We start from the raw sequence: 22379 nt of genomic DNA on the forward strand, positions 1-22379 counted from the left end.
CCACCATTCAGCAGCTTCTGAGCCTACCTAGGTATACTTTTCAACAAAGGATATAAATAAATTAGAAAGTTATTTAAAATACATGTCTCTTTAAAGGGACTCTGTACTGTTATTTTTTTGCCCCTTAAGGTTTTTCAATCACTTGTTATACCGACTACAGAGTTATAAAGGCATTGGAAAATACCTCTCTAGGTTTATTCTTGCATTTGAAGTAGCTAGTTTTGATCATTTAAACCACCACCCATAAAGACATTTTTCATACCTGAGTACTGGCATTTGTGTATAGAGAGATAAGATAACCAGTTCAGCTATTCCCACTGGCTTAGTCCATTTGAGTGGACATGTACACTAAGCAAAAAAACCCAGCTGTTTTAAATACAAATAAGCCAAAACTAGCAATTTCCCTGCAGCTAATAAAATTAATTGTGAACGCATTAAGGAGAAACCAAGTTTACAGTATTGATCCTTTTAAGACAAATAGCTGAAAATAAAGTACTATACACCAATAAATCTAAATATAAGAGAAGAGATAAATTGAAGATATAACCCTTTAAAACCCCCTCACACACACATCTGCAGCTGAGATGCGGCTTTATGCAATGCTTACCGTGTGTCTCAGCATCTGCTACAAAATATGCAGCTTTTAGGTTAAATGAACACACCCATACAGCTCAGGATATGGAAAGTAGGTCATCTTTTCGCTTTTGTGAGATTTAAATTAAAAAAAAATCTATTAATTTAGGGCAGTTTTTTCAGACTAAACTGTCCCTTTTTATACCTTTAAAATGTTCACTTATTCCTGTTTAACTCAATGATCTTGAAAATTTGCATCATTCCCACAACTCTTTAACAAACGATAGGATTTATCATCACTAAAAATAAAGTGGAGTTTGTCGTGGAAACGTCACCTCATTGGTAGAAGAGCTCTGTGCCATTGGCAGCCGGATCCATTGAGTTTAGCAAACTGCAGCGGCACTGTCTCTTAAACTCTTCTTATTTCCACTTAAAGGGACAGTCAACACCAGAATTTTTGTTGTTTAAAAAGAAAGATAATCCCTTTATTACCCATTCCCCAGTTTTGCATAACCAACAGAGTTATATAAATATACAGAAAGGGTGAGTTTCCCATCACTTTAAGGTACATGAAACTAGACATTAAACTATCATTATACAGACAGAACAGGCACTTTTCAATTTACTTCTGTTATCAGCACTTTTATGTCCCTTTAAATACATTCAACAGATTATAATTACGTGTATTTTACATTAAAACTGTGCAAACAAGGTGTCTTATATTACAAGATTTTCTAACTATATAACTACATTTATATTTTTCTTTCCAGTGGCTTTAAATTTTCAGACGCCAGGCGAAGAGATGGACGTGTACCAGGGGCGATTCAGAGATAACGGCTTCTGTGGATATGTGCTGAAGCCACAGTTCCTCAGGGACAAGCAAACTAAATTCAATCCAAAATCTATTCAGCCGGGAGAGTGGTGGACACCCAAACAGCTTCATGTCATGGTGATCAATTGCACCTACATAGTAACTTACCCACAGACTTTCTAAGCAAAGGGTTAAGGGACATTACATTTGTATTCCGCATAATATGCTTCGTTACTGAGTTATACATCCATTATTTATTTTTTCAGCTTTAAAGGGACAGTCAACTCAAAAAATTTTATTATTATTATCTATTGACTTGCATTTAAGCCAATTAGTGCAGTGTCATCCACAACCCACAGGTGTGAACACAATGATATCTATATGACTCACATGAACTAGCAGTCTCCTGTTGTGAAAAGCAAATAAAAAAGCATGTGATAAGAGGCTGTCTTAAATGGCTAGAAACAGGCAGAAATGTAGAGTTTTAATGTTGTTTGTGCAAAGCTGATGAATGGGTAGTAAAGGCATTATCTATCTTTTTAAGCAATAACAATTTTTGTGTTGACTGTTCCTTTAAGTATAATTTAACTCTTAACATTGGTGTTTTTCCCTCCACCTCCTGAGAGGGCTACATCCTGCAGACTTCAGTTACTGACCCTGCTATATTCTATACAGCGATTGCTTGATCTGTGTACCTAACGGGCCAATTGATCATGCAATAACTGTATAGAATTTTGCATGGTCTAAATCCGGAAAACACTCAGGCCTTTCTCACAAGGAAAAGCTAACAAATAATAAAACTATATTACAATGCTTTTAGTATTCCATGATTAAACTTTGTGTTTAATGTCCTCTTACTGCTAGAAGTGACACAATTTTAAATGTTTAATACAATATTAGTAATCATTAAAAGACCCTGTTAGAGATTTGGAATCTCTTCTTAGTAAATGGTAACTTCCTGTTCATTTCAGTAAATTAAATTTTACTAATCTCTTTGTTTCCAGGTGATCTCAGGTCAACAGCTGCCAAAAGTCAATAAGAAAAAAAGCTCCATTGTGGACCCGATAGTCTCAGTAGAGATTTATGGAGTTGCCCGAGACAAAGACAAGAAGAAGACGTCACATGTTGATGACAATGGTAGGGTGCACAATCAGGGCCTATTATTATTATAAGACTTGTGCATTCAAATTCAAACAAATGGGAAAAATCACTTATTTGCTGTATTATTTGCATTCACTTGAAAACACATTTCATTCATTGGTTTAAACTGTTACTCTAAAAGTGAAAAATGCTTCAAATTTACAGTTTTACACTATTTAATAGTGATACAACAATGTCCTTGTCAGTTGATTGATTTTTGTATCACCAAAAAAGCATGTAAGCTTCACTTTTGTTCTTGACAATCCTGACCCCTGCTTGTAACTTTAAGCTGTCCAGCTACTCCTTTGCTGCGTTGAAGACGTTCCCCACAAGAAGCCCACAGTGGCCGGACAGATAGCTCAGCATGCTAAGGCACTGTGGCTGAGCTCTGTAGCAACCTAAGGGCTGCAGGTTCGATCCCCGGTGTGGTCCACTCAGCCTTTCATCCTTCCAAGGTCGATAAAGTGAGCAGCGCCTTGAGACCCTTACGGATGATTAGCCGTGCTTTACAAGTACCCAATACATACAATACAATCTCATTTTCTTCTTAAATGGAAAGAGTCCACAGCTGCATTCATTACTTTTGGGAAATAAGAACCTGGCCACCAGGAGGAGGCAAAGACACCCCAGCCAAAGGCTTAAATATTCAACCTCCATATGTGTGATGTTTATGGGCTCGTGGTTTGGAACATTGAGGCCTTTAGAAGTGAACTTTTGGTTGGGCGCTCTTTTCTTTCATGTAATTAGCAAGAGTCCATGAGCTAGTGACGTATGGGATATACATTCCTACCAGGAGGGGCAAAGTTTCCCAAACCTCAAAATGCCTATAAATACACCCCTCACCACACCCACAATTCAGTTTTACAAACTTTGCCTCCTATGGAGGTGGTGAAGTAAGTTTGTGCTAGATTCTACGTTGATATGCGCTCCGCAGCAAGTTGGAGCCCGGTTTTCCTCTCAGCGTGCAGTGAATGTCAGAGGGATGTGAGGAGAGTATTGCCTATTTGAATGCAGTGATCTCCTTCTACGGGGTCTATTTCATAGGTTCTCTGTTATCGGTCATAGAGATTCATCTCTTACCTCCCTTTTCAGATCGACGATATACTCTTATTTATATACCATTACCTCTGCTGATTTTCGTTTCAGTACTGGTTTGGCTTTCTACAAACATGTAGATGAGTATCCTGGGGTAAGTAAATCTTATTTTCTGTGACACTCTAAGCTATGGTTGGGCACTTTATTTATAAAGTTCTAAATATATGTATTCAAACATTTATTTGCCTTGACTCAGAATGTTCAACATTCCTTATTTTCAGACAGTCAGTTTCATATTTGGGATAATGCATTTGAATCAATCATTTTTTCTTACCTTAAAAATTTGACTTTTTTTCCCTGTGGGCTGTTAGGCTAGCGGGGGCTGAAAATGCTTCATTTTATTGCGTCATTCTTGGCGCTGACTTTTTTGGCGCAAAAAATCTTTTCTGTTACGTCCTTTTGCGCCAAAAATGTCGGCGTTCCGGATGTGGCGTCATTTTTGGCGCCAAAAAGCATTTAGGCGCCAAACAATGTGGGCGTATTATTTGGCACCAAAAAATATGGGCGTCGCTTTTGTCTCCACATTATTTCAGTCTCATTTTTTCTTTGCTTCTGGTTACTAGAAGCTTGTTTTTTGGCATTTTTTCCCATTCCTGAAACTGTCATTTAAGGAATTTGATCAATTTTGCTTTATATGTTGTTTTTTCTCTTACATATTGCAAGATGTCTCACGTTGCATCTGAGTCAGAAGATACTTCAGGAAAATCGCTGTCTAGTGCTGGAACTACCAAAGCTAAGTGTATCTGCTGTAAACTTTTGGTAGCTATTCCTCCGGCTGTTGTTTGTATTAATTGTCATGACAAACTTGTTAAAGCAGATAATATTTCCTTTAGTAATGTACCATTGCCTGTTGCAGTTCCCTCAACATCTAAGGTGCAGAATGTTCCTGATAACATAAGAGATTTTGTTTCTGAATCCATCAAGAAGGCTATGTCTGTTATTTCTCCTTCTAGTAAACATAAAAAATCTTTTAAAACTTCTCTCTCTACAGATGAATTTTTAAATGAACATCATCATTCTGATTCTGATGACTCTTCTGGTTCAGAGGATTCTGTCTCAGAGATTGATGCTGATAAATCTTCATATTTATTTAAAATGGAATTTATTCGTTCTTTACTTAAAGAAGTACTAATTGCTTTAGAAATAGAGGATTCTGGTCCTCTTGATACTAATTCTAAACGTTTAGATAAGGTATTTAAATCTCCTGTGGTTATTCCAGAAGTTTTTCCTGTTCCTAATGCTATTTCTGAAGTAATTTCCAGAGAATGGGATAAATTGGGTAATTCATTTACTCCTTCTAAACGTTTTAAGCAATTATATCCTGTGCCGTCTGACAGATTAGAATTTTGGGACAAAATCCCTAAAGTCGATAGGGCTATTTCTACCCTTGCTAAGCGTACTACTATTCCTACGTCAGATGGTACTTCGTTTAAAGATCCTTTAGATAGGAAAATTGAATCCTTTCTAAGAAAAGCTAATCTGTGTTCAGGTAATCTTCTTAGACCTGCTATATCTTTGGCTGATGTTGCTGCAGCTTCAACTTTTTGGTTGGAGACTTTAGCACAACAAGTAACAGATCATGATTCTCATAATATTATTATTCTTCTTCAGCATGCTAATAATTTTATCTGTGATGCCATTTTTGATATTATCAGAGTTGATGTCAGGTTTATGTCTCTAGCTATTTTAGCTAGAAGAGCTTTATGGCTTAAAACTTGGAATGCTGATATGGCTTCTAAATCAACTCTACTTTCCATTTCTTTCCAGGGTAACAAATTATTTGGTTCTCAGTTGGATTCCATTATCTCAACTGTTACTGGTGGGAAAGGAACTTTTTTACCACAGGATAAAAAATCTAAGGGTAAACACAGGGCTAATAATCGTTTTCGTTCCTTTCGTTTCAACAAAGAACAAAAGCCTGATCCTTCATCCTCAGGAGCAGTTTCAGTTTGGAAACCATCTCCAGTCTGGAATAAATCCAAGCCTTCTAGAAAGGCAAAGCCTGCTTCTAAGTCCACATGAAGGTGCGGCCCTCATTCCAGCTCAGCTGGTAGGGGGCAGGTTACGTTTTTTCAAAGAAATTTGGATCAATTCTGTTCACAATCTTTGGATTCAGAACATTGTTTCAGAAGGGTACAGAATTGGTTTCAAGATGAGACCTCCTGCAAAGAGATTTTTTCTTTCCCGTGTCCCAGTAAATCCAGTGAAAGCTCAAGCATTTCTGAATTGTGTTTCAGATCTAGAGTTGGCTGGAGTAATTATGCCAGTTCCAGTTCTGGAACAGGGGATGGGGTTTTATTCAAATCTCTTCATTGTACCAAAGAAGGAGAATTCCTTCAGACCAGTTCTGGATCTAAAAATATTGAATCGTTATGTAAGGATACCAATGTTCAAAATGGTAACTGTAAGGACTATCTTGCCTTTTGTTCAGCAAGGGCATTTTATGTCCACAATAGATTTACAGGATGCATATCTGCATATTCCGATTCATCCAGATCATTATCAGTTCCTGAGATTCTCTTTTCTGGACAAGCATTACCAGTTTGTGGCTCTGCCGTTTGGCCTAGCTACAGCTCCAAGAATTTTTACAAAGGTTCTCGGTGCCCTTCTGTCTGTAATCAGAGAACAGGGTATTGTGGTATTTCCTTATTTGGACGATATCTTGGTACTTGCTCAGTCTTTACATTTAGCAGAATCTCATACGAATCGACTTGTGTTGTTTCTTCAAGATCATGGTTGGAGGATCAATTCACCAAAAAGTTCATTGATTCCTCAGACAAGGGTAACCTTTCTGGGTTTCCAGATAGATTCAGTGTCCATGACTCTGTCTTTAACAGACAAGAGACGTCTAAAATTGATTTCAGCTTGTCGAAACCTTCAGTCACAATCATTCCCTTCGGTAGCCTTATGCATGGAAATTCTAGGTCTTATGACTGCTGCATCGGACGCGATCCCCTTTGCTCGTTTTCACATGCGACCTCTTCAGCTCTGTATGCTGAATCAATGGTGCAAGGATTACACAAAGATATCTCAATTAATATCTTTAAAACTGATTGTACGACACTCTCTAACGTGGTGGACAGATCACCATCGTTTAATTCAGGGGGCTTCTTTTGTGCTTCCGACCTGGACTGTAATTTCAACAGATGCAAGTCTCACAGGTTGGGGAGCTGTGTGGGGATCTCTGACGGCACAAGGAGTTTGGGAATCTCAGGAGGTGAGATTACCGATCAATATTTTGGAACTCCGTGCAATTTTCAGAGCTCTTCAGTCTTGGCCTCTTCTGAAGAGAGAATCGTTCATTTGTTTTCAGACAGACAATGTCACTACTGTGGCATACATCAATCATCAAGGAGGGACTCACAGTCCTCTGGCTATGAAAGAAGTATCTCGAATTCTGGTTTGGGCGGAATCCAGCTCCTGTCTAATCTCTGCGGTTCATATCCCAGGTATAGACAATTGGGAAGCGGATTATCTTAGTCGCCAAACGTTGCATCCGGGCGAATGGTCTCTTCACCCAGAGGTATTTCTTCAGATTGTTCAAATGTGGGAGCTTCCAGAAATAGATCTGATGGCGTCTCATCTAAACAAGAAACTTCCCAGGTATCTGTCCAGATCCCGGGATCCTCAGGCGGAAGCAGTGGATGCATTATCACTTCCTTGGAAGTATCATCCTGCTTATATCTTTCCGCCTCTAGTTCTTCTTCCAAGAGTAATCTCCAAGATTCTGAAGGAATGCTCGTTTGTTCTGCTGGTAGCTCCGGCATGGCCTCACAGGTTTTGGTATGCGGACCTTGTCCGGATGGCCTCTTGCCATCCGTGGACTCTTCCGCTACGACCAGACCTTCTGTCGCAAGGTCCTTTTTTCCATCAGGATCTCAAATCCTTAAATTTAAAGGTGTGGAGATTGAACGCTTGATTCTTGGTCAAAGAGGTTTCTCTGACTCTGTGATTAATACTATGTTACAGGCTCGTAAATCTGTATCCAGAGAGATATATTATAGAGTCTGGAAGACTTATATTTCTTGGTGTCTTTCTCATCATTTTTCTTGGCATTCTTTTAGAATTCCGAGAATTTTACAGTTTCTTCAGGATGGTTTAGATAAAGGTTTATCCGCAAGTTCTTTGAAAGGACAAATCTCTGCTCTTTCTGTTCTTTTTCACAGAAAGATTGCTAATCTTCCTGATATTCTTTGTTTTGTACAAGCTTTGGTTCGTATAAAACCTGTCATTAAGTCAATTTCTCCTCCTTGGAGTTTGAATTTGGTTCTGGGGGCTCTTCAAGCTCCTCCGTTTGAACCTATGCATTCATTGGACATTAAATTACTTTCTTGGAAAGTTTTGTTCCTTTTGGCAATCTCTTCTGCCAGAAGAGTTTCTGAATTATCTGCTCTTTCTTGTGAGTCTCCTTTTCTGATTTTTCATCAGGATAAGGCAGTGTTGCGAACTTCTTTTGAATTTTTACCTAAAGTTGTGAATTCTAACAACATTAATAGGGAAATTGTGGTTCCTTCATTATGTCCTAATCCTAAGAATTCTAAGGAGAAATCATTGCATTCTTTGGATGTTGTTAGAGCTTTGAAATTTTATGTTGAAGCTACTAAGTCTTTCCGAAAGACTTCTAGTTTATTTGTTATCTTTTCTGGTTCTAGAAAAGGCCAGAAAGCTTCTGCCATTTCTTTGGCATCTTGGTTGAAATCTTTAATTCATCTTGCCTATGTTGAGTCGGGTAAATCTCCGCCTCAAAGGATTACAGCTCATTCTACTAGGTCAGTTTCTACTTCCTGGGCGTTTAGGAATGAAGCTTCGATTGATCAGATTTGCAAAGCAGCAACTTGGTCCTCTTTGCATACTTTTACTAAATTCTACCATTTTGATGTATTTTCTTCTTCTGAAGCAGTTTTTGGTAGAAAAGTACTTCAGGCAGCGGTTTCAGTTTGAATCTTCTGCTTATGTTTTTCATTAAACTTTATTTTGGGTGTGGATTATTTTCAGAAGGAATTGGCTGTCTTTATTTTATCCCTCCCTCTCTAGTGACACTTGCGTGGAAAGATCCACATCTTGGGTAATCATTATCCCATACGTCACTAGCTCATGGACTCTTGCTAATTACATGAAAGAAAACATAATTTATGTAAGAACTTACCTGATAAATTCATTTCTTTCATATTAGCAAGAGTCCATGAGGCCCGCCCTTTTTTTTGGGGTGGTTATGATTTTTGTATAAAGCACAATTATTCCAATTCCTTATTTTATATGCTTTCGCACTTTTTTATCACCCCACTTCTTGGCTATTCGTTAAACTGAATTGTGGGTGTGGTGAGGGGTGTATTTATAGGCATTTTGAGGTTTGGGAAACTTTGCCCCTCCTGGTAGGAATGTATATCCCATACGTCACTAGCTCATGGACTCTTGCTAATATGAAATAAATGAATTTATCAGGTAAGTTCTTACATAAATTATGTTTTTTGGACTGTAAGGTTCACCTTTTCCTTCGGGCGTCGTTACGCTCCATTTTCCATTTCCACATTCCCGACCGTGTGGCGAAGGAAATTTTCTATTCCGCAGGGGTCTGGTCATAGGAGGTGGTGAGTGCCCCAGCCATTGGGGGTGTCAGGTGCAGTTTTTGTTTCTCTTGTAAGGTGTATCCAGTCCACGGATTCATCCTTTACTTGTGGGATATTCTCCTTCCTAACAGGAAGTGGCAAAGAGAGCACACAGCAGAGCTCCCCCTCTAGCTCCCCCTCTAGCTCCACCCCCCAGTCATTCTCTTTGCCGGCTCTAAGCAATAGGGTCCCTCTCGGAAGGGTAAAGTGAATGTGGTGTTAGAATTGTAGTTTTTGTTTTCTACAAGCAAAAGTTTGTTATTTTAAATGGTACCGGTGTGTACTATTTACTCTCTAGCAGAAAAGAGATGAAGATTTCTGCAGGGAGGAAGATGATTTTAGCATGTTGTAACTAAAATCCACTGCTGTTCCCACAAAGGACTGAGGAGTACAAGAAAACTTCAGTTGGGGGGAACGGTTTGCAGGTTAGGCTGCAATAAGGTATGTTCAGTCATTTATTTCTAGACAAGACTGTGATAATGCTAGAAAAGACTGATAAAATCCCCATGAGGGAAGGGTAAGCTTTATTCAGAGACTAAGTATGGAATTGCAAGCTTACATACAATGGCTAATTTATGCTGGTTGACACTATTTAATGGCAAATGGTTTTTACTGATAAATATCGTTTTTTGAGACACTTTGAAGGTTTCTTTCAGGGGTTGTTACCCACATGGCTATTATTTAAACACTTAGGAGTGTTTCTTTAGGCCTCACAGCACCGGAGTAAGGTGGGAGGGGCCTAATTTCTCGCCTCAGATGCGCAGTTATATTGACTAGATCTTCAGGCTGTTCCACATGGAGGGTCCTGCTGCAGTTTGAGGGCCTATAAGAAGGTTTTTCCCCACAAATCTGGTTCCTAAGGGCAGGTAGGGCCACAGCAGAGCTGTGGCAAGGTGCTGAAGTTGTTTTAACCAGTTGTTAGCTTACTATTGATCCGGTTTGGGCATTAAGGGGTTAATCGTTTTGGTTGCTAGTTGTGCAATCTTACCAATGCTTTAGGTACATACTGTGAAAATTTCGAAAAGTTTGCTGCATTTTTCACTGTTTTGGTAAAATTGTGTGCCTTTTTTTATCTCTTAAAGGCACAGTAACGTTTTTTGCAAAGTGTGTTTTTACTTGATTAAAGTGATTTCTAAGCCTGTTTGTCTTACTACTAGTCTGTTAAACATGTCTGACACCAAGGAAAATCCTTGTTCAATGTGTTTAGAAGCCATGGTGGAACCCCCTCTCAGAATGTGTCCCACTTGTACTGATATGTCTATACACTTTAAAGAACATATTGTTGCACTTAAAAATGTGGCCCAAGATTATTCTCAGACAGAAGGTAATGAGGTTAGTCCGTTAACCTCTCCCCAAGTGTCGCAACCGGTTACGCCCGCTCAAGCGACGCCTAGCACCACTAGTGCGTCTAACTGTTTTACCTTGCAAGACTTGGCGGCAGTTATGAATAATACCCTCTCAGTATTTTTATCTAAACTGCCTGTGTTACCTGCAAAGCGTGATAGCTCTGTTTTAAGAACAGATTCTGAGCATTCTGACGCTTTGGTAGCCGTATCCGATATACACTCACAACGCTCTGAAATGGGGGCGAGGGAGGTGCTGTCTGAGGGAGAAATTTCCGATTCGGGAAAGGTTGCTCCTCAGACAGACTCAGATACATTGGCTTTTAAGTTTTAACTAGAACACCTCCGCTTATTGCTCAGGGAGGTATTAGTTACTCTGGATGACTGCGACCCTTTGGTGGTTCCAGAGAAATTGTGTAAAATGGACAAGTACCTAGAAGTTCCTGTTTACACTGATGTGTTCCCGGTCCCTAAGAGGATTGCCGATATAGTAACTAGGGAGGGGGATAGACCAGGTAATTCCGTTTGTTCCCCCTCCTGTTTTTAAGAAAATGTTCCCCATATCTGACCCCATGCGGGACTCGTGGCAGACGGTCTCTAAGGTGGAGGGGGCTATTTCTTCTTTTGCTAAACGCACAACCATACCAATTGAGGACAGTTGTGCTTTTAAAGACCCTATGGATAAAAAAATTAGAGGGTTTACTTAAGAAAATTTTTGTTCAACAAGGTTTTCTTCTCCAACCTATTGCGTGCATTGTTCCTGTAACTACTGCAGTTGCTTTCTGGTTCGAGGAGCTGGAAGATGCGCTCCAGACGGAGACCTCATATGAGGACATTATGGATAGAATTAAGGCTCTTAAGCTGGCTAATTCTTTTATCACAGATGCCGCTTTCCAACTAGCTAAGTTAGCGGCAAAGAATTCAGGTTTCGCCATTTTGGCGCGCAGGGCGCTGTGGCTAAAGTCCTGGTCGGCCGATGTGTCTTCAAAATCCAAACTATTGAACATCCCTTTCAAAGGAAAGACCCTTTTCGGGCCTGAATTGAAAGAGATTATCTCAGAAATCACTGGGGGAAAAGGCCATGCTCTCCCTCAGGACAAGTCCTTTAAGACAAAGAACAAACAAAATAATTTTCGTTCCTTTCGGAATTTCAGGAGCGGTCTCGCTTCATCCTCCCCTGCTGCAAAGCAAGAGGGTAACACTTCACAACCCAGGGCAGCCTGGAAACCTTTCCAGGGCTGGAACAAGGGTAAACAGGCCAAGAAGCCTGCGGTTGCCTCCAAGACAGCATGAAGGGGTAGCCCCCGATCCGGGACCGGATCTAGTAGGGGGAAGACTCTCTTCGCTCAGGCCTGGGCAAGAGACGTACACGATCCTTGGGCCTTAGAGATTGTATCCCAGGGATATCTTCTAGAATTCAAGGACTCCCCTCAAAGGGGAAGGTTCCACATTTCTCGTCTGTCTACAGACCAGACAAAGAAAGAGGCGCTCTTACGCTGTGTAGAAGACCTACATACAATGGGAGTGATCCACCCAGTTCCAATTGTGGAACAAGGGCTAGGTTTTTACTCAAACCTGTTTGTGGTTCCCAAAAAAGAAGGAACTTTCAGACCAATCCTGGATCTCAAAATTCTAAACAAATTCCTCAGAGTCCCATCATTCAAGATGGAGACCATTCGGACAATCTTGCCAATGATCCAGGAGGGTCAATATATGACTACCGTGGATCTAAAGGATGCGTATCTGCACATTCCTATCCACAAAGATCATCACCAGTTTCTCAGGTTCGCCTTTCTGGACAAGCATTATCAGTTTGTAGCTCTTCCTTTCAGGTTGGCCACTGCTCCCAGAATTTTCACAAAGGTGCTAGGGTCCCTCCTGGAGGTTCTAAGACCGCGGGGCATAGCAGTGGGGCCTTATCTAGACGACATCTTAATTCAGGCGTCGACTTTCGAAAGAGCCAAGTCTCACACGGAAATTGTATTGGTCTTTCTGAGGTCTCACGGGTGGAAGGTGAACATCAAAAAGAGTTCTCTCTCCCCCCTCACAAGAGTTTCTTTCCTAGGAACTCTATTAGATTCAGTAGAAATTAAAATATTTCTGACGAAGGTCAGAAAGTTAAAACTCTTAACCACTTGCCGAGCTCTTCATTCCATTCCTCGGCCATCTGTAGCTAAGTGCATGGAGACTATCGGACTAATGGTAGCGGCAATGGACATAGTCCCTTTTGCTCGGATACACCTCAGACCACTGCAACTATGCATGCTCAAACAGTGGAATGGGGATTATGCAGATTTGTCTCCTCAAATACAGTTGGACCAGGGGACCAGAGATTCTCTTCTCTGGTCGTTGTCTCAGGATCACCTGTCGCGGGGAATGTGTTTCCGCAGACCAGAGTGGATCATCGTAACGACCGACACCCGTCTGTTGGGCTGGGGTGCAGTCTGGGACTCCCTGAAAGCTCAGGGCTTATGGTCTCGGGAAGAAGCTCTTCTCCCGATAAACATTCTGGAACTGAGGGCGATATTCAATGCTCTTCAGGCATGGCCTCAGCTTGCTGCGGCCAAATTCATCAGATTTCAGTCGGACAACATCACGACTTTAGCTTACGTCAACCATCAAGGGGGAACAAAGAGTTCCCTAGCAAAATAATCAGGTGGGCGGAGGAACACTCTTGCCATCTCTCAGCAATTCACATCCCAGGAGTAGACAACTGGGAGGCGGATTTTCTAAGTCGTCAGACTTTTCACCCGGGGGAGTGGGAACTCCACCCGGAGGTATTTGCCCAGCTGACTCAGCGATGGGGCACTCCAGAATTGGATCTGATGGCGTCCCGTCAGAACACCAAACTTCCTCTTTATGGGTCCAGGTCCCGGGATCCACAGGCGGTGCAGATAGATGCTCTAGCAGCGCCTTGGTCCTTCAATCTGGCCTATGTGTTTCCACCGTTTCCTCTCCTTCCTCGTATATATCTGCTTTGTCTATTCTTTTACACAAACGTCTGGCGGAGGTACCAGACGTTCAAGCGTTTAGTCAGGCTTTAGTCAGAATCAAGCCTGTTTATAGACCTGTGGCTCCGCCATGGAGTCTGAATTTAGTTCTTTCAGTTCTGCAAGGGGTTCCGTTTGAACCTTTACATTCCATAGATATTAAGCTTTTATCTTGGAAAGTTTTGTTTTTGGTAGCTATCTCTTCTGCTCGAAGAGTTTGAGTTATCTGCTGTACAGTGTGACTCACCTTACTTGGTTTTCCATGCAGATAAGGTAGTTTTGCGTACCAAACCCGGTTTTCTTCCTAAGGTTGTGTCTAATAAGAATATTAACCAGGAAATTGTTGTTCCTTCTCTGTGTCCTAATCCTTCGAAGAAGGAACGTCTGTTACACAATCTTGATGTGGTTCGTGCTTTAAAGTTCTACTTACAAGCAGCTAAGGATTTCAGACAAACAACTTCATTATTTGTTATCTATTCTGGTAAGAGGAGAGGTCAGAAGGGGACTGCTACCTCTCTTTCCTTTTGGCTGAAAAGCATCATCCGTTTGGCCTATGAGACTGCTGGCCAGCAGCCTCCTGAAACAATTACTGCTCATTCTACCAGAGCAGTGGCTTCCACATGGGCTTTTAAAAATGAGGCTTCTGTTGAACAGATTTGTAAGGCAGCGACTTGGTCTTCGCTGCATACTTTTTCCAAATTTTACAAATTCGATACTTTTGCTTCTTCGGAGGCTATTTTTGGGAGAGGTTCTACAAGCAGTGATGCCTTCTGTTTAAGGTACCTGTCTTGTTCCCTCCCTTCATCCGTGTCCTAAAGCTTTGGTATTGGTATCCCACAAGTAAAGGATGAATCCGTGGACTAGATGCACCTTACAAGAAAAAACAGAATTTATGCTTACCTGATAAATTACTTTCTCTTGTGGTGTATCCGGTCCACGGCCCGCCCTGGCTATTAGTCAGGTAGATTTTTGGTTTAAACTACAGTCATTACTGTACCCTATGGTTTCTCCTTTTTCTTCCTAACCTTCGGTCGAATGACTGGGGGGTGGAGCTAGAGGGGGAGCTATATGGACAGCTCTGCTGTGTGCTCTCTTTGCCACTTCCTGTTAGGAAGGAGAATATCCCACAAGTAAAGGATGAATCCGTGGACTGGATACACCACAAGAGAAAGTAATTTATCAGGTAAGCATAAATTCTGTTTTTTACTACTTTAGTCCATATTTATATATCCTCTATCCAGTTATGGAGGATTCTGATGCTGAGACTGTGCTAATTTCAGATTCAGTTACGGAGGATACTGATACTATTTTGATTTCAGATTCTGTGTCCGGTAACAAATCCTGATTGGCTTTGTTGACGCATGTCAACCAGTTTTGTTCCGTATGCCAATTCAGAGCGCCTTGTTCCTTGAGCTCGGGGAATCAAGGTACTGCTGAGCCATCCGCCTCTGGGGGACCTGTCCTCCGAGAGGCGAGTTCCCTACCAATTCATACTTCTACACATGCAGGTAACCCAGTTTCTGATTCCTCCATGCAGGGTGGCGTGTTCCCCCCTGAGGTTGCAGCACGTTTTCGCTTCCACATAAATTTGGTGATTGTTCGTCTGCAGAGTCCAGACGTTTATTTTAGAATGTGCTTGTGCCCTTTTGTCCCGGGTCTTCCTCTACAGTTCTCCGCGGGTGTAATTGTCCCTGAGTGTTGTGCCTTTCACTACAGGATTGTGCGCCATCGCGTATTGCTCAGACATGTTTTTCAGTTATTGAATGACCCTATCGTTACCAGATATGGGGATTTTCAGTCTGCTAATTTGAATGGTGCACCTCATTTAGACATGTAGGGATGAGGTAATCTCCCGATTGTCATTTGTTTGAGATCTTTCACAGTTTTTGAAAGATAGGGCTCCGTTCGGGCTGGTCCTGCGGGTAGACCTGTGTCTTTTTGGGCGTTAACTTACGGGTTGCCTTATATTTTATTTTTATCCAATGAGATGTCTTTTATTTGTTTTTGTTTTCTCCAGGAACCTTCTGGGATTGATACTCTTTATTACTTCTTCGGAAGTTGTTTTGGACATGTTAGTCCTATGTTAAAGGTTTTTTCCCCTATGAGGGAGAATTTATGCAGCTTGCCGGTTAGGACCCTAGGTGCAGGCTGGTCCTGTCGGGTTCGTTCGGTCTTGCGGCTGTTCAGACACGTGGCGATGTTCTGCTCGGCTGGTTCGGTAGAAGCGCCGAGTGCTCAGGTTATCATTGTTTTTCATGTTCAACTAAGCATTCGAGAGGACCTGTGTGTCCGTGAGGCGGGAAGGATTGTTTCAGTCCTTATAGCCTTCAATCATAGATGGCCGGGCAGGGGAGTTTCCCGCTGCGTCACTCTATCTGACATCTGATTTAATCAGAACCTAGAGTTTTCCTCCCCCATGTGGTGGAGGGTTGGAGGGCTTAACATTTTTAGGCCTCTGGATTTGTCCTTTTGGGCTTGATCCAACAGCTTGTACAGGATAGCTGTCTAGCATGCGGAAGGTTTGCAGTTTGAAAACAGTTGTAGCTTTTGCAGGTGTACGTGTAAGCTGCGTATAGTGTATCTAGATGCAGCTCTTACTCTTTGATGTGTACTGTCTGAGTTATAAGAGACCTTTGGGTTTTCTTCCATTGTCTTCGGGTGAGTTGGATCTCCTTTTAGGGATCTGTGTTTCCGGATGATGGTTGTTCCCTGCGGGGACTTTGTTTAGCTCAGGGTTTTCTGGAGCTGGGTAGGCTTAGTTCCTTTCTCTTCCTTGTGTCCTCTGCTTGTGCAGAGGTGATAGGGAGACTAGTCCTGCTAGTAGGATTTTTTTTTGTTGACCTCGAGATATCCCTTGGTTGTCCTGAGGCTTTGAGAAGTATCTTCATACGACTTTGAGCCTTGCTCCTTGGAGCGTTTGCACTTTAGCTAAGGGTGGTTCCTTCCTTTGGTTGGGGCTTTCGAGTTCTTCTCACTATCCAGATACTCTGGATATGCATCCATATCCCTTGTGTCTGGCTTTTTTGGCCAGTTGGGGTGTTTAGTTCTAGGGTAAGGTTTGCCAGAACTATTAGGTGCCCGGACCTGTTTTTCTCCCTGAGACTTCTGGTTGCTGAAGCTTCGCTTGGCCTTTTTCCTGACCCAGTTTTGGGTGGTTTTGGAATCTTGGATCTCAGGTCTGGTCGAGGTGTTCCACGGTAGTGGGAACTTGGGCTATGTCCTTGCTCCATCTACCTGACCTGGTCATGGTTGGCCAGGTTTTCGGAGTATTTTTTACTCTTTGCCACAGAGTAGCCCATGTCATCTAGTGGTAAGCTGTGTGCCTTGCGTCTCAATGGTTGTTGGTTCATATCCAGCTGCTGGCGCTGGATGTCCAATTTCTGGTGCGCCTTAGGGTTGCAGTCCCCTGGTCAGCTTGCCAGTGTTCCCGTGGATTCCCTGCTCTGCAGGCTAATGGGTTGGCTGTGCCTCTGCTTGGCAAGCTACTTGTAGGGGGGTCCTTTTCTAGGACATCTGTGTTGGGAATTTATCTTTCCATTAGCCGGTGGCTTCGGGCCTTGAGGACAGTTGTTGCCCTTCCGGCATCATCCCTTTTCTTTAGGGGATATTCTCCTCCCTATGGAGATGGAGTCCTTGCTGTCTTGCTGTCTTGCTGGCTTAGGTCTATGGTGGTGTTGTCTGTTACTCTGTGGGGATGGCTGTGCTATCCTTACGCTCGTTCCTGTACCTGTTTCGGGATTCTTTTGTTCCCTTTTCTTGGATCCCTGAGGCTGGGTTGGTCCAGCTAGGTGTGGGTCTGCAGGTCAGGATGGCCGAGGGTGTGGGTCTAAGGCGCTGCGTTCGGGTCGCAGTCTCATCTGGATGTGTGAGCTTTGTTGAGTCTATCCTGTTAGCTCAGTCTGCTAGGGTATAGATTTTCCTTTCAACTTGCTCCATTGATTTCAGAAGAGGGTTTACTCTTCCTTCGGGTTCTGAGGGTATACTCTCCTTCTCGGGGGGCCTTAATTGAGGTTTTGTGTTCCCCTTTCTATCGCCCTGTGTGTAGATCTGGTGTGATTTAGGTTGCCTGGAGCATGACCACTGTCTGGGGGTTGCTTTTGCAGTCTGTTTCTTGCTTGACTGCTTCTTCTTCACCGCAAGTACCCTCTGTGTCGTCCTGTTATGGACTCTGTGTTCTCAAACTTGGGGTTTTTCACCTGGGTGTATTACACACTTTTTCATGGTCGAATGCTTGGTATTCTATGGTCAGACACTGGGAGGACTTTGTGAAAAAAGGGATTACCAATGGCACTACAGGTATAAATAGGACCTGTTTTATTTAAATGTCTGGCCAACTTGTGGGGCCTTTGTGTTATCAGCCAACTGAGTGGCTAGATTTGGTGCTATGTGTATAATACTGATTTCTGGAGCAAGAAAGGAAAAGAATACACTTGGAAGCACTCACAGGTCACTTATTGAGTCATTTTAATATCGAGAGATCAAAAAAATGAAATCCAATCTTGGATTTCATTTTTTTGATCTCTCGATATTAAAATGACTCAATAAGTGACCTGTGAGTGCTTCCAAGTGTATTCTTTTCCTTTCTTGCTCCAGACTGGGAGGACTTTGCCTCTTCAGTTGCATTCCGTGCTTGCAGGATGTTGGAGAGACGTCTGTCTCTGTGCCCGGTCTTATCCCGGGTTTCGCTTGGTATAGCTGTGGCCTCCTTTTCCTGTTTGGGCCCCTTTGGGTCTCTATGAGCTGGGCTCACTCTTGGAGGTGTTCTTTTTTGTATTAGGGGACCTTTCGGTTTCCTCGGTTCTCCTTTGCCTTGTCCCCTTGGGGGTTTCGGCTGGTGTCCCCTTCATTTGTGGAGGGTGAGCGGTGGGGGACCGTCTGTTGGGCGACAGTGTCTCCTGGAGGACTGTTGGCTCAGTAGAGTCAGTATCATTGGGGTTTTTCCTCTTAAAAGTTTCTCGGCTTCGGACGAATCAAGGTTTTTTATTGGGTAGAGGATCAGGCCTGGTGCCCTCAGTATGGGCCGTCTATTGTACCCTGCCGTCTTGGCATTCAGTGTCCTCTATAGCTTGGGTATTGTTTTCCCAAAAGTAATGAATGCTGCTGTGGACTCTTTCCATCAGAAGAAAAGGAAATTATCAGGTAAGCATAATTTTTGTTGTTAGACAAAACAAATGTTTCTTCTATAAAGGTAAGACGAGTCCACGGATTCATCCTTTACTTGTGGGATATTATCCTTTCCTACAGGAAGTGGCAAAGAGCACCACAGCAGAGCTGTCTATATAGCTCCTCCCTTAGCTCCACCCCCCAGTCATTCTCTTTGCCTACTCTAAGTACTAGGAAGGGTAAAGTGAAAGAGGTGATAAAATATTAGTTTTTTATTTCTTCAATCAAGAGTTTATTTTAAATGGTACCAGTTTGTACTATTTACTCTCAGACAGCAGATGGATGAAGACTGCTGCCTGGAGGATGATGATCTTAGCATTTGTAACTAAGTTCCATTACTGTTCCCACAGAGGCTGAGGAGTACAGGAAACTTCAGTGTGAGGAACGGTTTCATGCTATGCAGCAATGAGGTATGTTCAGTCATATTTTTATTATTTCTGGAGAGACTGTGTATTTCAGAAAGGCTGACATTATACCCAGGAGGGTAAGGGTAAGCAGTAATCCTAGAGCTAAAAGAAGGACATTACTTATCTTGCATATGGGGCCAATTACTATATGGTTGACACTGAATGGCAAATGTTTGTGAGCAAACTTTTTTGGATGGGAGTGCTTTAACGTTTTTGTGGGCAATAAACGTTTTGGGCATCTTTATTAGGGCACACATGGCTTAACTTTCGGGTCTTAGGACCCACATGGCTAGTTATAACCGCTCTGGTGCGGTTCTTTAAGGCTGAGGAGACATCTAGTGAGATGGGCGGGGCCTATTTTCGCGCCTCAGATGCGCAGTTAGTTTATCAGCAAGCAGCAAGCTCTAACTCCTGAGGGCCCTGGTGTATGTTTTGGGCCAAATTGAAGCGTTTACCCCACAATTTCGATCCCTGAGGGCAGGTAGGGCCACAGCAGGGCTGTGGCAAGGTGCTGAGGGTTTTTTTCCGGATCTGGGCCTATTTTAGATCCGGTTTGGAATTTAAGGGGTTAATAATTAAAAAAAAATTGTGGTGCAATCTTAACTACCTATAGTGTGTCTACATACAACATTTTGACAAATGTGGTACATGTTTAGGCTGTTTTGCATAACGTGTATGCTTTTTTTTTTCTCTTAAAGGCGCAGTACAGTTTTTTAAGATTATTTTTTTCACTAAATAAAGTGTTTTCATGCTTGTTTGTAGTCATTACTAGCCTGTTCAACATGTCTGACATTGAGGAAAGTCAATGTTCAATATGTTTAGAAGCCATTGTGGAATCTCCACTTAAAATGTGTCCCTCATGCACTGAAAGGTCAATATATTGTAAAGAACATATTTTATCTACTAAAAGTATGTCACAGGATGATTCTCAGTCGGAAGAGAATCAGGTTATGCCATCTAATTCTCCCAAAGTGTCACAACCGTTAACGCCCGCACAAGCGACGCCAAGTACTTCTAGTGCGTCTAACTCTTTCACCCTGCAAGATATGGCCGCAGTTATGAATACTACCCTCACAGAGGTTTTATCTAAGCTGCAGGGGAAGCGCAGCAGGTCTGGTGTGAGGACAAACGCTTAGCCCTCTGACACTTTATTAGCTATATCCGATGTACCCTCACAATGTTCTGAAGTGAAGGATTTGCTGGCTGAGGGAGAGATTTCTGACTTAGGAAATATGTTCCCTCAGACAGATTCAGATATGACTGCTTTTAAATTTAAACTAGAACACCTCCGCTTATTGCTCAGGGAGGTTTTAGCGACTCTGGATGATTTTGACCCTATTGTGGTTCCAGAGAAATTGTGTAAAATGGACAGATTCCTAGAGGTTCCTGCCTACACTGATGTTTTTCCGGTCCCTAAGAGGATTTCGAAAATTGTTACTAAGGAGTGGGATAGACCAGGTATTCCGTTCGCTCGCCCTCCTACTTTTAAGAAGAGGTTTCCCATATCAGACGCTGTGCGAGACTCGTGGCAGACAGTCCCTAAGGTGGAGGGCGCTATTTCTACGTACAACTAAGCGTACAACTATACCTATTGAGGACAGTTGTGCTTTCAAAGATCCTATGGATAAAAAATTAGAGGGTCTCCTGAAGAAAATATTTGTTCATCAAGGTTTTCTTCTCCAACCTATAGCGTGCATTGTTCCTGTAACTACTGCAGCGTTCTTTTGGTTCGAGGCTCTGGAAGAGGCTCTTCAGGTTGAGACTCCATTAGAGGATATTCTGGATAGAATTAAGGCTCTTAAGCTAGCTAATTCTTTCATTACAGATGCCGCTTTCCAATTGGCTAAATTAGCGGCAAAGAATTCAGGTTTTGCCATTTTAGCACGCAGAGCGTTATGGCTTAAATCCTGGTCTGCTGATGTGTCGTCAAAAGCTAAGCTTTTAGCCATCCCTTTCAAGGGTAAGACAAGACCCTATTCGGGCCTGAACTGAAAGAGATCATTTCAGACATCACTGGAGGGAAAGGCCATGCCCTTCCTCAGGACAAGACGAATAAGATGAGGACCAAACAGAATAATTTTCGTTCCTTTCCTCTTCCCCTGCCGCAAAGCAAGAGGGGAATCTTGCTCAATCCAAGTCAGTCTGGAGACCTAACCAGACTTGGAACAAGGGTAAACAGGCCAAGAAGCCCGCTGCTGCCACCAAGACGGGACCGGATCTAGTAGGGGGCAGACTTTCTCTCTTCGCTCAGGCTTGGGCAAGAGACGTTCAGGACTCCTGGGCTTTAGAAATAGTAACCCAGGGGTATCTTCTAGATTTCAAAGATTCTCCCCCAAGGGGGAGATTCCATCTTTCTCAATTGTCTGTAAACCAAACAAAAAGAGAGGCGTTCTTACGCTGTGTAGAAGACCTATATTCCATGGGAGTGATCTGCCCAGTTCCGGAAACAGAACAGGGGCAAGGGTTCTACTCCAATCTGTGGTTCCCAAAAAAGAAGGAACTTTCAGACCAATTTTGGATCTCAAGATCCTAAACAAATTCCTCAGAGTCCCATCCTTCAAGATGGAGACCATTCGGACTATTTTACCAATGATCCAGGAGGGTCAATATATGACCACCGTGGACTTAAAGGATGCGTATCTACACATTCCTATCCACAAAGATCATCACCAGTTCCTCAGGTTCACCTTTCTGGACAAGCATTACCACTTTGTGGCTCTTCCCTTCGGGTTGGCCACGGCTCCCAGAATTTTCACAAAGGTGCTAGGGTCCCTTCTGGCGGTTCTAAGACCGCAGGGCATAGCGGTGGCGCCTTATCTGGACTATATCTTAATCCAGGCGTCAACTTACCAACTAGCCAAGTCTCACACGGACATCGTGTTGGCTTCTCTAAGATCTCACGGGTGGAGGGTGAACGTACAAAAGAGTTCACTTATCCCTCTCACAAGAGTTCCATTCCTGGGAACTCTGATAGATTCGGTGGACATGGAGATTTTTCTGACGGAGGTCAGGAAATCAAAGATTTTATCCATCTGCCGAGCTCTTCATTCCATTCCTCGGCCGTCAGTGGCTCAGTGTATGGAGGTAATCGGCTTAATGGTAGCGGCAATGGACATAGTTCTGTTTGCTCGCTTGCATCTCAGACCACTGCAACTTTGCATGCTCAAACAGTGGAATGGGGATTTTGCAGATTTATCTCCTCAAATAAATCTGGACCAAGAGACCAGAGATTCTCTTCTTTGGTGGTTGTC

General features: G+C 42.6%; 1 protein-coding gene across 2 annotated transcripts in view; it reads left to right on the top strand.

Annotated features, from left to right (window-relative positions):
• Positions 1–22379, top strand: part of PLCD1 (phospholipase C delta 1) — a 381478-nt gene that overhangs the window by 327835 nt on the left and 31264 nt on the right. For both annotated transcript variants that reach the window (XM_053713769.1, XM_053713768.1), the window contains exons 12-13: positions 1344–1522; positions 2389–2521. In XM_053713769.1, coding sequence (XP_053569744.1) covers positions 1344–1522; positions 2389–2521 — 312 coding nt within the window. The remainder of the gene's footprint in view (positions 1–1343; positions 1523–2388; positions 2522–22379) is intronic.

This window comes from Bombina bombina, chromosome 5 (genome assembly GCF_027579735.1).
Source record: "Bombina bombina isolate aBomBom1 chromosome 5, aBomBom1.pri, whole genome shotgun sequence".
Classification (NCBI taxonomy): Eukaryota; Metazoa; Chordata; class Amphibia; order Anura; family Bombinatoridae; genus Bombina; species Bombina bombina.